This window comes from Tachysurus vachellii, chromosome 18, assembly GCF_030014155.1.
Source record: "Tachysurus vachellii isolate PV-2020 chromosome 18, HZAU_Pvac_v1, whole genome shotgun sequence".
Taxonomy (NCBI): Eukaryota; Metazoa; Chordata; class Actinopteri; order Siluriformes; family Bagridae; genus Tachysurus; species Tachysurus vachellii.
Window position 1 is genome coordinate 11,859,722 of NC_083477.1, and position 13,144 is coordinate 11,872,865.

At 37.5% G+C, this 13,144-nt stretch overlaps 1 protein-coding gene across 2 annotated transcripts; it reads left to right on the plus strand.

Annotated features, from left to right (window-relative positions):
• The first annotated feature begins 1,919 nt into the window (after positions 1–1,919).
• rab3db (RAB3D, member RAS oncogene family, b) lies at positions 1,920–13,058 on the plus strand. 2 transcript variants are annotated; one of them, XM_060891858.1, is made up of 5 exons: positions 1,920–2,060; positions 5,132–5,371; positions 9,309–9,427; positions 10,821–10,945; positions 11,083–13,058. In XM_060891858.1, exons 2-5 carry the CDS (start codon positions 5,132–5,134, stop codon positions 11,268–11,270), a joined length of 672 nt encoding a protein of 223 aa, XP_060747841.1. In that variant the 5' UTR covers positions 1,920–2,060; the 3' UTR covers positions 11,271–13,058. The 2 variants fall into 2 exon arrangements, with proteins under 2 accessions (XP_060747841.1, XP_060747840.1); XM_060891857.1 differs by lacking the exon at positions 1,920–2,060 and adding an exon at positions 4,851–4,948.
• The last annotated feature ends 86 nt before the right edge of the window (positions 13,059–13,144 follow it).

The following is a 13,144-nucleotide window of genomic DNA, read 5'->3' on the forward strand; positions in this document are numbered from 1 at the left end:
ATTGTTGCTAAACTTCTCTGATTTCAAGACTGGTTCAGCATAAAACAAGAGGAAGTGTAGGATGAAGTCGTTTGAGAAGGAATGTGGTGTAAACTGAACTCCAGGAAATGTTGTGGCTAGTAATCAGTCAAGAATTCAAAGCCTACTTCTCTTTTTTTCCCAAGATGGTGTTGTTCTTCCCGTTTCCCAAAGAAAACAGTAACAAATGTGATATAAATGATATAAATGATTTCTTATGAGCAAGCTTCAAAACCTACCTTAGGACTAAGTTCGTTTTTTTTGGTCTGTTTGTTTGTTTGTTGTTTATTTAAATATATATATTATTTATTCCTTGATATTAAGGTTTGTTTGACTGTTTCTAACCCCAGCAATGACAAATCCCTTTAACAGTGCTAAGGGTAACACATAGGACCTATGTGGTCAGATACAATCTACACATACCTTTGGAGTATAATAAAAGGCTGGTATCCTTGGTTAAGGTGTAATGCAAATGTACTCTCCTTCTTCATGGAAAATTAGTCAATAATCACTTACCAGCCATTTTAATAGGAAGACGACTTACATCTGCTCATTCATGTAATTATCTAATCAGATAATCAAGTGGCAGCAGAACAATGCTGTTAATGGTCAGAAGCTTTGATTAACGTTCGTTTCAAATGTAAAAAGGCGGATGAGGGGTTTGATGTCAGTGACTTTAAAACTGCTGCTCTTATGGGATTTTCAGTCAGTGCTGTATCCTGAGTTTACACAGAATGCTTCGAAAACACACACACTCTCTCACACAAAAGCAGATGGCGTATGGCTGCTTTGTGGATGGAAACGTCTTGTTAATGGGTGAGGTCTGGGGAGAATCGCCAGACAAGTGTCAATACATGGACAAATATATTTAGACATGATTGGTTAAGATGACGCTGTAATGTAATAAGGTAAACAAAAACATTCGTGGACAAATTCAGAGGAAATGTGACGTGCTATTATGTCAGCAAAACAGCAAGTACAAGTACATTAAATAGTAAAGCTGAATAGAAAGTATCTAAGTGTCCAAGAGTAGCTGTAATAGGTTGTCACAATGCTAGATGAAGGACTACTGGCTGTTAAGTGGTTTGATGGCTTGAAGATAAAATCAGTTCTTCAGTCTGGTTGTCTGTGTTTGAATGCAATGGTGTGCCAGATGGCAGTGCTGTAAACAGGAGTGTTTTCCAGTGAGGAGCTCCACTATTTTCACTAATCTCTGAAGAGCATTGTGGACCGAGGAAGAGCAACTACCATTCCAAACTGGTCATGCACGGGTCAGAAAGATCTCTATGGGAAAGCGGTTGAAGTTAAACATGATATCAGAGGAAATAGCAAACCTATTAAGCCTCGTCAGGAATTAAGCCTGCTATCACTACTGTGTCTGTCTGACCATTATCAGTGAATTTAAAGATGATGTGTTGAGCTGAAATGAAGTCTATGGCAATTCAAATAACTACTAACTCAAAGCTGTTTCTTAAATACGCAACACAGCCTGCCTGTGACCATCAAATATGGCATGGCCCAAGTCAGTGAGACCATTTCCACCATTTTGGTGTTTGATAACAACATAAACTAAATATAGTGATCTGTATTATTATTTGCACTTTGTTGTAAAAGAGATTTCATTTTCACAAGCTACACTGAACACCTCGTTTTTTTTTAATTATGGGTGTAATATACTATAATAATAATAATAATAATAATAATAATAATAATAATAATAATAATAATAATAATAATAATAATAAACATAATGACCTCTAATACAATGGTAAATAGTTGGCTAAGATTTTTTGAGGGTCTAAAATGTGCATACTGGTGTTTAGTGGTCTAGAGTGTGGATGTCGATGTGGATAGGTGTGCATTGGGGGGGTCGGGACACAGGCCAGCTGTTTCACACACCGTATATCCGGGAGCACTAACGGGGTCCGCGTGCACGACACAACCTTAGCAACGGCAAAGCTCCCTTCCTACTGAGTTGTAAATATCCGGTAAGATCAGCTTCGTGCACGCGCAAAGCGGATTTTCGCGTTTCTCACTGTGAGGTAGGCAAAGAAACTTTTATTAGTTTTTGTTTTCTTTTGTTTTGTTTGCGTGTCAAGTGCAAGTTCGGTTACTCTGGAGCACGCACTACGAGATGAAACCAAAAAAGTGTCAGCTAAAGAGTTTAAATTCCGGTCCAAACCCTTAACCCTGGACTAATTCACTTATAAATAAAACACAAAAGCTACTGGAGACTTTAAAAAAGCCGCACGCGCTCGTTTGTGCGAAAGTATCATTGTATGCGTGGGGTATTAAAATGTGTGTGTTTTTAAACATTGATCATTTTTATTTATTCTAAAGTTGTAAGTCGACCACTGTAAGAAAACACACACTGTACCGAACACACAAACTATCATCTGGTTTGTGTCACTAAACCCTTAAAGGTCTTTTACAGAAGCCGAAAACAAAAGGCTTCTATTATAACATGTCTCAAGAAGAGGTGCTTTAGAAAGCTAGACCCTTTAACAGCTTATTTTACCGGTTTATTGTGCTCTTCTTGGTAACGACTAAGAACAGATGCCCTATCTGTCAAATAATCAATAAGATAGATAGATAGATAGATAGATAGATAGATAGAACTTTATTGTCATTGCATAGCACAGATACACAGCCACGAAATACAGTTTGGCATCTACCAGAAGCACAAGGAGTAGCAATTGTGCAAATAGACAAGTGCAGATAAATATGTAGCATATGTACAGCATGTAATATATATAGGTATAGATGTAAACATATGTGTATATATGTGTGTGTGTATATATGTAAACATATGTGTGTATATATATGTGTGTGTGTGTGTGTATATGTAAACATATGTGCAGCATGTAATATATATAGGTATAGATGTAAACATATGTGTATATATATGTGTGTGTGTGTATATATGTAAACATATGTGTATATATATATGTGTGTGTGTGTGTGTATATGTAAACATATGTGCAGCATGTAATATATATAGGTATAGATGTAAACATGTAATATATATATAGGTATATATGTAAACATATGTACAGTGAATAAATATAAAGCTTATAGCTGGGCAGAGATGTGTGGACATTGTTGAAAAGTACAAGTAAATGGTTCTAAGGCTATGGCAGTGAAAAAATGTGAAGACACTGTTGTAAAGGACCAAGAAGTGGAAGGTAATAATATATAAATATAAGTTTAGTCTTATTAAGGTCATTTCTATCTAGACTTGGTTCTTGGGTGTTAATTATTTAGTCTGAAAAAAAAAACACTAGTCAAAAAAAAACTGTTTTTTCTTTGGGTTGTTTGAGGTGATTTTTTTTATTTCTTTAAGTTTTTTTTTTTGTCATGTTCGTAAATATGCTTTGTGACGTGACATACGGCTTTAAGCACCTATATACAGTCAAATCCTTGTGCTCCAGTTATACACTTGTACCCAGACAGTACAAAAATGATAAGCAGATTTTGAGCTTTTGAACTCTAGAACCTACCAAACCACACCTAAACTTTTAGAAAATGCCCCTTGTTCCTTCTGAAATGCATCACTAATCATCACCAACTCTAATATATAACTGCATCAGTTATATATGATTGAAATGACCATTAAAGCTTCTTGACTGTGTGTGTGTGGAAAGTATTGCCATTTTGTTTGAAGCAAGGGACAAGTCTGTTCTCAGATAAGCCAAAAACACAGTTTAATGCGTCAGTTCCTTTTTGGGAAAGTGGTTGTTGTTGTTGTGTTTTTGTACTCACTGGGGACTTTATTGAGATTTATCAATCAACTGTTCACCACTACACTAGTCTGAACAATAAAATAGGTTCGAAAAAGAAACCATTATTTGTCACCCTTTTCATGGTACCCAGGTTTTTTGGATTTATTTAGCTAGACAAAAGTGTAAAAGTCAATGATAAAAGTTAATGATAACTTGAGGCTTATTGATCTTGTGTTTGGGTGATAATTCTGGTCATTGCAGTGCACATGTAGCCTTTTTTTTTTTGCTGATTTACAAAAAACTGCCTACGATTCAGTTACTGTATTTTGTAAACTTGGGGAAAAGCACAAAAAAACCCAATGCCAATTAGGTCAAAAACAGCTCCATGTTATGAAATAATAATGCTTATAATAACAATTCTTCACTGGATACCAAGGAGATCTTATCTCAGTATTTGCATTGTAAAGAAGATCTGTTTAGCATGCAAATCCTCCCTCACACTATTGCCCTCTTCCTCTTCCGCAACACCTCCTGCAATATAGCCCACATGCAAATTCTGCTCTCATCATGCAGTGTTAGCTGTAACTGTCAGAACATTCTGCTTATGAGGAACTAGTATTCTGAAATAAACCACATATACGTCTGACACTCATTAGATGCTTTACCAACACGCAGGTGATATTTAATAAATTCTGCTGCTTCTTTGAACTTCTCAATTGCGGACCCACTCCAGTGCAAAGGGTCTGCCATCCACCCCCAACATACATGCTCACCTGTTTCAGAAGCATCTGCTCCAACAGAACTAGCATTTAAACAAGGACACTTCTTCCATTCAGAACAATGACCATCCATCTACACTCTTTGTTATGTAATAATATCTACACCTCTGGAGAGGAGTCGTGCCCAGCGAACTCGGCTCGCTCACTGTAATGGCTCCGCACGTTTTTGTTCGGGGGTCTGTCACCATGGAGACACACCTTGCCAGAGGCCAGCTAAGTGCTGTATAGCCCTGAATGATCAGGAGGGAAGGAGGAGGAAAAGGGTGGAGAAAGAGAGAGAGAGCCAGAGAGAGAGATAGAGAGAGAGAAGTAGGGTGGTTAAGGGAGGGCAGAATGAGAGGATTTCTCATCTCTCTGCCAAGCTCTGTCTGTAGTATTGTTGTCTTGCTTTTTTTGGACATGATAGACTCTGGAGATTACGCTCATAGGGTAACAAACTATTCAGATAATTAACTGGATAGTTTAGATTGCTTCGGAACTAAAAGTGGCTGAAGTAATTGCTTAGCTAGAACAATGTGCAAATCAAATGCAAACAGGATAGGAGATTTTTACAGTGTTTCAGTGAGGCATGATAACCTGTTGTTTAACGTTTTAACATCTCGTGTCCTCTAGATGGCGACGGTAAGTGACTCGCGCCTGCTTCAGCAGCCCTCTCAGAAGGATGCAGCTGATCAGAACTTTGATTATATGTTCAAGCTATTGATTATTGGCAACAGCAGTGTTGGAAAAACCAGCTTCCTGTTCCGTTACGCCGATGACTCCTTCACCTCGGCCTTCGTCAGCACAGTAGGCATCGACTTTAAGGTCAAAACTGTCTTCCGCAACAACAAGCGGATCAAGCTACAGATCTGGGTATGTTTGAGTACATGTGACTTAGTCGTTTCTTCTAACTGTTGTCTAGATATATCTATATAATTTATATATTTTTTCTTTTGTTCCTGTTGGAGCTTCAGGAGTCTAAGACTAAGACAATGTTGTGCAGAATTCATTGGCCTTCTCTGTTTTCTGCAAGAAATTACAAAGTTGTCTATTTTTAAATTAATAGTCCTAGACTTGACCGCTTTAGATGACATGTTTGTAGTCAGGTAAAGGGTATAATGTACAAAACCATACAGTAAAGTGAGGTTGCTTCATGTCATTTAAGACACTCCTCTTTGTTTTATCGTCATAGATTCAAAGATCTGGCTTCATTTCGTTTTGCTCTACCTGGAAAACTGCTAGACTAAAAATCAGAGAATACACACACAGGTTCAGTCAGTAAGGACAGTATTCCTCAATAGGATGACCTTACAAAGAAAAGGATCTCTTATGTAATGCATTTTAAAATATTTTGTGCCTATCGACTTTGTGTAGCATGCTAAAGCAGACCGCAGACTATTCTTTTTTCCAGCCACAAATCAGCACTTATATATAATCAGTATTGGCACTTTGTTTACTCAGGCCTTTCTGCTCTCTTCAGGTTGGCTACAGTAAAGTTGAAATATAACAATATAACAATCAATTAAATCAAACATTATCCTAGTTGTTATACAGCCTTTTTATTCTGATTGTTATATGGTATAATATGTAAAACAACACAAAGAATTCTTAATTTTCTGCCAAACACATCGTTGCACATGCATGATCCTAAGGCATCTGTGCATGTGGTTTAGTTTAATCACTTGTTTAATTTGGTTATTTACAAGCGACCAATGACCAGGTGCTATTTGGTGTGTAACAGCCTAAGAGTTATATACCAACTGCCTTATATATCAGGTGTATGAAACGAATATGGATGATTTTAGTTCTGAATCCTTGGTTGTACATCTAACTGGAAGGAACAAATGCAACCCTCTACATCAGCATTATTACATCTGTGGAGCTAAATAAATACACCAATATTTAAGGATATAAAAACCTGAAACCTATTATTCTGTAGTAAATGTGGATCTCATTTATTAATAATAGACTGAACACACACCTGATGATAAAACAGTAACAAGACAAAAATCTTTTGTCTAATTTTCTCAATTTTTGCATTGTTCTTGTTTATTGTAGGCCATCAAACACAAATATTTAGCAGGCTTTAATGGTCTGAAACAGCTCGTGTGTATTCGCAAGCTTTCTTCATCCGATTCTGTTAAATATGGTACAACATTACAGACTCCACACAACGCTAGTATATTGCTAGTGTGCAAATTTCTCATTTACTTCTGAATGTCTTTTTTTTTTTTTTACTGTAAATCATTTGAAATATTAGGTGTACTTTTAAGCTTATCCAGGAAGCTGTATATTACAGTAGAGCAGCAGTAACAGGTAGTAGGATAATTGATTGCAATCTCATAGCAGACAGATGAAGTAAAGTGGCACTGCTTGCAGACTCTTGCTGAGTCCAGAGCCTCCTTAATGTGCTCAGTGGCATCAATCCAAAGATGAAATGGCCTTTTGTTCGCTTGCACTACCTTTTCCAGGGGGCCCAAAAAAGCTTGGCATGAATTACTTCCTGACCAAGCCACACCTCTGTTCGAATGCCAGGAAGCGTTGTTGGCAAAGGTCATCAGGTATCAGCAACTATGGTTTGCCTCAATACTTTTCCACTACCTCCTTTTTTTTTTCCACAGGATTCTTTTGTAAATGTAAGAGATTAGCCATGACTCATACTCCCAGCCTTTCAGTCAGGAACACAAGTACTTTCACGTTGCTCTACTGACTAGTAGTGTACTACAGTAAGTAATTTGCAAGGAAATATACAATCAATTCCTCTAGTAACCTTTTAAAACATATTTTGTTCTTGCTATGTTTGATAGTCTAATGCTGCAGATACTTTATAAGATGTGGATTCAATTTAACAAATAAGAGTTCATTAATCTGAGCACTTTCATCACCTGTGTCTGTGTGTGTTTTATGTAAGAAAAATACGTTGATAGACTGATAGACATGATAAAGGAAAGGACAGTTTTATGCAAAGTGCCATAAAGTAAGAGTAAACACGGTCTCATGCATGGGACATGGACTGCTAATTGTCTCCACAGGAAACAGGATACAACACATTTGTTAAAGCCACAATGGCATTTAAACTATTCACTTCTCTGTCCTTCATCTTAATAAAATCATCTTAGTTTTAGTTTTTAGTGTTTAGAAGTGAAAGAAGTATTAATTACTTATTACACAACACAATATAAAAGGGGCTTGATGTCCAACCTGAGTGACACACTACAGCACTATGGTTACCTGAGCAATCTTTCCTCTCCCTCTTTCGTATGCAAATGACGGTGCCAGACCAGGTTTCCAGGCGACAGTGGGTTAGTTGCCGTGCCAACCCCTTACCTGTCTGATTTCAGCTCTTAAATTTAGTAATTACATTAGGCACAAAAGTCTCTAATTCAAATGTCCTCTGCCCTCTACAACCAGTCAATACACGATAACGTCTGGATAGAGATTATATAAAATATACATTTATGCAAAATACAATAAATTAGATTGATTTTTAAGTTTTTAGATACATGGCTGAACACATCGAAGCTTTTATGAAAATGAAAAATAGCACACAATCAGGTAAGGGTTTTATTTTTTTTCTTTTGAGCGGCGTTTCAGTAGATGCAGTAAAATAATATAAAGTAAGCAAAAACAGCAAGTCTCTTAAGTCTCCATACATGGGGAAATGAACAATTTTTTTTAACAATTTTAACAATTAACTTTATTTACAAATCATCCTCAACATGCCATTGTTTTTAAGCACACACCTTGCATAAGTATTCTGATCCAGCCATGAGAATGATTTTAATTGTTTTTTTTATATCACATCCATTATTAAAGGCTATCTGAAAATAATCTATAATATAAACTAAATATAGAAAGTTTTAGAAATCCATTTTGTTAAAAAGGGTTAATTTTCACTGTTGTATTGAGATTTTGTGTATTGAGTATGTCTGTTGTATGCATTGGTGACAAATTAAAGAAAAGGCCATTACAGTAAGGTGATGCACCATGCCAAACCAGAACTCCCACAATGCACCTTAGCAGATTTCTATACCTCTCTGGAAGCACCATTCTTCCAAAAGATATTGCCATGCTAACATGCCATTTCAAAATCTCTTAGAAATGTTCAGTTGGGTTGAAATGTGGTGACTGAGATGGCCATAGCCAGAAAACCAGAGTATGAAAATATTCAGTGTAATCACTAGAGAATGTTGTGTTTGAAAATCGCAGGAGAGCAGCAGATTCTGAAATACTCACTATCACCGATAAACATGCCATATTTAAAGTGACAGTGATGTGATCATTAACCGAAGCTTGTGACCTAAATCTGCATGATTTTCCGCATTTTGCTGCTGATTATATAACTGCATAAATAAGGAGGTGTACAGGTCTTCCTATTAAAGTGGATAATGAGTATACAATCATAGATTAAACCACACAGAATGTTTCAAAGTTTCAAAAACATTTATACCACAAAAGTGCTTATATTCTTTATTATAAATGCCATAAATCTAATCATAAATCATTTAGAATTTATCATGTCATTTATTATTCCGTCACTGTAACACTGGAAAAATAGAAGTGGCTGCCCTCTGCTGGTTCACAAAGAATACCTCTCCATATTCTCCCCAACGTCTGGTTCAGAAGTAGGCCAAGCTGCAGAAACTCTCCACTACAGATTTGAATCCCTAGGTTAACCTCCGTAAACAAAACACAGCTTTGTGATGAAAATGGAGCAAGTGTTATTTAATCTACCAAGTGTCATTTAAGTGATGATTTGTATTGTGCTGCATATTGTATTTGACTTGGCTTTGTGTTTGTTTTGTATTAGGACACAGCAGGACAGGAGCGCTACCGAACCATCACTACAGCGTATTACAGAGGAGCCATGGGCTTTCTGTTAATGTATGACATCACCAATCAGGACTCATTTAATGCTGTACAGGACTGGTAAGTTTTTAACAAAGAGAAAGGGATACCACTACAAATCAGGGACAGATAAGTATATCCTGAATCATACTTAAGCAGGTCTAACCTTCCCCCTACTACACAAAAAAAACAAAGCAAGGAATAATTCACAGACTTCAGCAGACTAACAGAATCCTAACAATGCTGCAGCCATCTATTCCCACATGGGATGAGAAATTCAGGCCCATAAATTGTCAGAAAGGTGCAAAGCATATATTATGGAGTTCTCCCACCCTTTGCAGCAATAACAGCTTCAACTCTTCTAGGAAGGCTTTCTACAAGGTTTAGGAGTGTTTTTATGGGAAATTTTGACCATTCCTCTAGAAGCACTTGTGAGGTCAGACACTGATGTAGGGTGAGAAGGCCTGTCTTGCACCCTGTGCTCTATTTCATCCGAAAGGTGTTCTATCGGGATGAGGTGATGGCTCTGTGTAGGCCAGTCATGTTCCTCCACACCAAACTTGCTCATTAGTGTCTTATTGGTCCTTGCTTTTTGCACTGGTGAGCAGTCATGTTGGAACAGGAAGGAGCCATCCCCAAACTGTTTCCACAAAGCTGGGATCATGAAATTGTCAAAACTGTCGTTATGCTGAAGCATTAAAGTTCCTTTCACTGGAACTATGGGCCAAGCCCAAGCCATGAAAAACAACTCCACATCATAATCCCCCCTCAACCAAACTTTACACTGGCACAATGTAGTCAGGCAAGCACCGTTCTCCTGGCAGCCACCAAACCCAGACTTTTCCATCAGATTGCCAGACAAAGAAGCATGATTCGTCACTCCAGAGAACACTTCTCCACTGCTCTAGAGTCATGTGCTTTACACCACTGCATCCGACGCTTAACATTGCACTTGGTGATGTAAGGCCTGGATGCAGCTGCTCAGCCATGGAAATCTGCTGTTGTTGAGCTAATCTGAGTGCCACATGAAGTTTGGAGGTCTGTAGCTATTGACTCTGCAGAAAATTGCCGACCTCTGTGCATCTCAGCATGTGCTGACCCGCTCTGTGATTTTACTTGGCCTACCATTTTGTGGCCGAGTTGTTGTTGCTCCTAATTGCTTCCACTAACAGTTGATCGTGGAATATTTAGTAGTGAGGAAATATTCAATAATGGACTTATTGCACAGGTGGCATCCTATCACGGTACCATACTTGAATTCACCGAGCTCCTGAGAGCAACCCATTCTTTCACAAATGTTTGTAGAAGTAGTCTGCATGCCTATGTGCTTGACTGTATATACCTGTCCTTGGAAGTGATTAGAACAGCAGAATTCAATGATTTGAAGGGATGTCCTAAAACTTTGCAAATATATTGTAGCATGCAGTAAGACAACTTAATAAGCTGTTTTCCTTACTCTGTGTGTTGCCTTTAGGGCTACCCAGATTAAGACATACTCGTGGGACAATGCACAAGTCATTCTGGTGGGGAATAAGTGTGATCTAGAGGATGACCGACTTATCCCAGCAGAAAATAGCCAGAGACTAGCTGATGAACTAGGTGAGACATTTGAATCCTGACACTACAAACAGACCACACCCATATCTTTACACAAATGGCTATGTAAACCTAATAAATTTCATTAAATTCATTACTCTTTTGCTGTACACCAGTAGTTCCACTTTTATTTCTTCCAGGATTCCAGTTCTTTGAAGCCAGTGCCAAAGACAACATCAACGTGAAGCAGGTGTTTGAGCGGTTGGTGGATGTAATCTGTGAGAAAATGAACGAAACTGTGGAGAATGATGGTGGTCCACTCAGCAGCCTCAAAGACTCCAACCTGCAGGACTCTTCCCCTGAAGGACATGGCAGCTGTTCTTGTTAAAAACCAACCCCACACCACCTTACTTCCATTCCACCCTACAAACTGCACCCTTGTCTTTGTGCCCCTGCAACACACCTGTGTACAGAGACTTCAGTTTAGCAGTCTGACTAAGACTTGCTGTTCTGGATTGAGACGTGTCTTGATTTAGATCCTTTAAGCCATTCTCACATTTCTTCAGGTATATTTCAAGCCAGTGTTGTAACGCAAATTTATTTGGCCGATGAGGTGAAAGTATATAGTCTGCACAGCAGTTCATTTGTATAATATATCATTAAAAAGCACTACTTACTGCTACAGAAAAAGGGGTGTTTTGGGATTTGGCTAAGGTCATTGTTGGTGGAAGCATTTTCTCTGAACCTAAGTGAAGGAACAGTGTACCTTAAATCAAGTAAAATATCCTTGTTGTCTTGTTGCAGCTCATTTTAACTCCTCTCATGACTGCATTAAGAAATGTACAGGGTGTTAGAGGTCTCTGTGATAGCAGCTTACAGAGATAAACATCTGTCTATCCACACCCATCCATTCATTCTAGCCCTCACACTCTTTCTTGGTTGTCGCTCCTCTAAAAGAAAGTTTGGGAGAGCACTGTTGCTTTGCCCACAATGGATGTGTTTGACACATGTAAGCCAATAGCCCCATTTTTCTACTGCCAATCTGTACTAGACTTGGACAGCATACTGTCTGTTTTATTTAAGTTTAGTTTTTAGAGGAACTGCATGTCAATGCACAAAGCATGATAAACAAATAAAGACAAGCGCAAATTAAAATTAGATTAATGTGACCATGTTACATTTCTTGTCAAATATTTTTCATCATGGGAATAATTAATGTGTTTATCCTAGTAAATATTTATAGTACAATGCTGCATGTGATTCATCACATAAACTTTGAATTAAAATTCTGAAACTGTTACACTAAGTATTAAATACCTTGAACTCTTCCTGCTTTTGTATTTTACTTACAAAGCTTACAGTTAAATAGCAGTTCCTTCTATTTCAATATAAAGCCAGTTTATCTATTTATATCTATATCTATCTAAGTATCACATTAATTTTCAATTTGCTGATGTGAACCGTATGGACTCAGTATGCTTTAAGCTTTTAAGTGGTGTTTTTGTGGTGAAATAATCACTGCATTCAGGCACTAGTGCATATGAAAGATCAGATGTATATGCTTAGGGCATATGTGGGCTTTAGGGTCATGTGTTTCACATGTTTTGCACTTTTCAAACCTTTTCTCTTTCTTTCATGTGTTCCTAGTGTTTCTTTGTGTAAGAACATACAAACTATCTGCATCAATATCACTCTGAAACTGTGTGTTTGAATCATTTAGTAAGTGAAAATGTGTAGATTGTATGCACTTGTATGCATTATATATTCAGGGTCAGCTCTGAAACCTGCAATATGGTAATGACTCAGGCTCTACTTATCTTTATATTTGTACTAAGCACTCATGTAAATAGCTATCCTTTAGACAGAATTGGCTTGTATAAAGTTTTCTGGTAGCAAAAATTCTTTCCAAGCTTAAATGACAACCTTGTAATATAACCTGGTCATTGTGATAACAGAAACAGGACAAAACTCTCTGCAGCATCTCATCTAACCTCCACCCCTTCCCTCTTCTTTTTCTCTATCATTTGCCAAACATACAGTTAACTGTTATGATCCGTTGGCACCACTCACCAGAGAACTCTGGTCTCAAATTTTTCTTTAACCTTTTTTTTTTGGCTCTGGAATGTCTTATACTGTACATACTACACCATTAATAAAGCTCATAATTACTCACATAGTAATGGCTGGTTGTAATTGACTGGTTGACTTTTTATTAATGGGTCTTTGCTGTTGTTTTTTCTGCCTTTGGTAAAGAACTTTGGG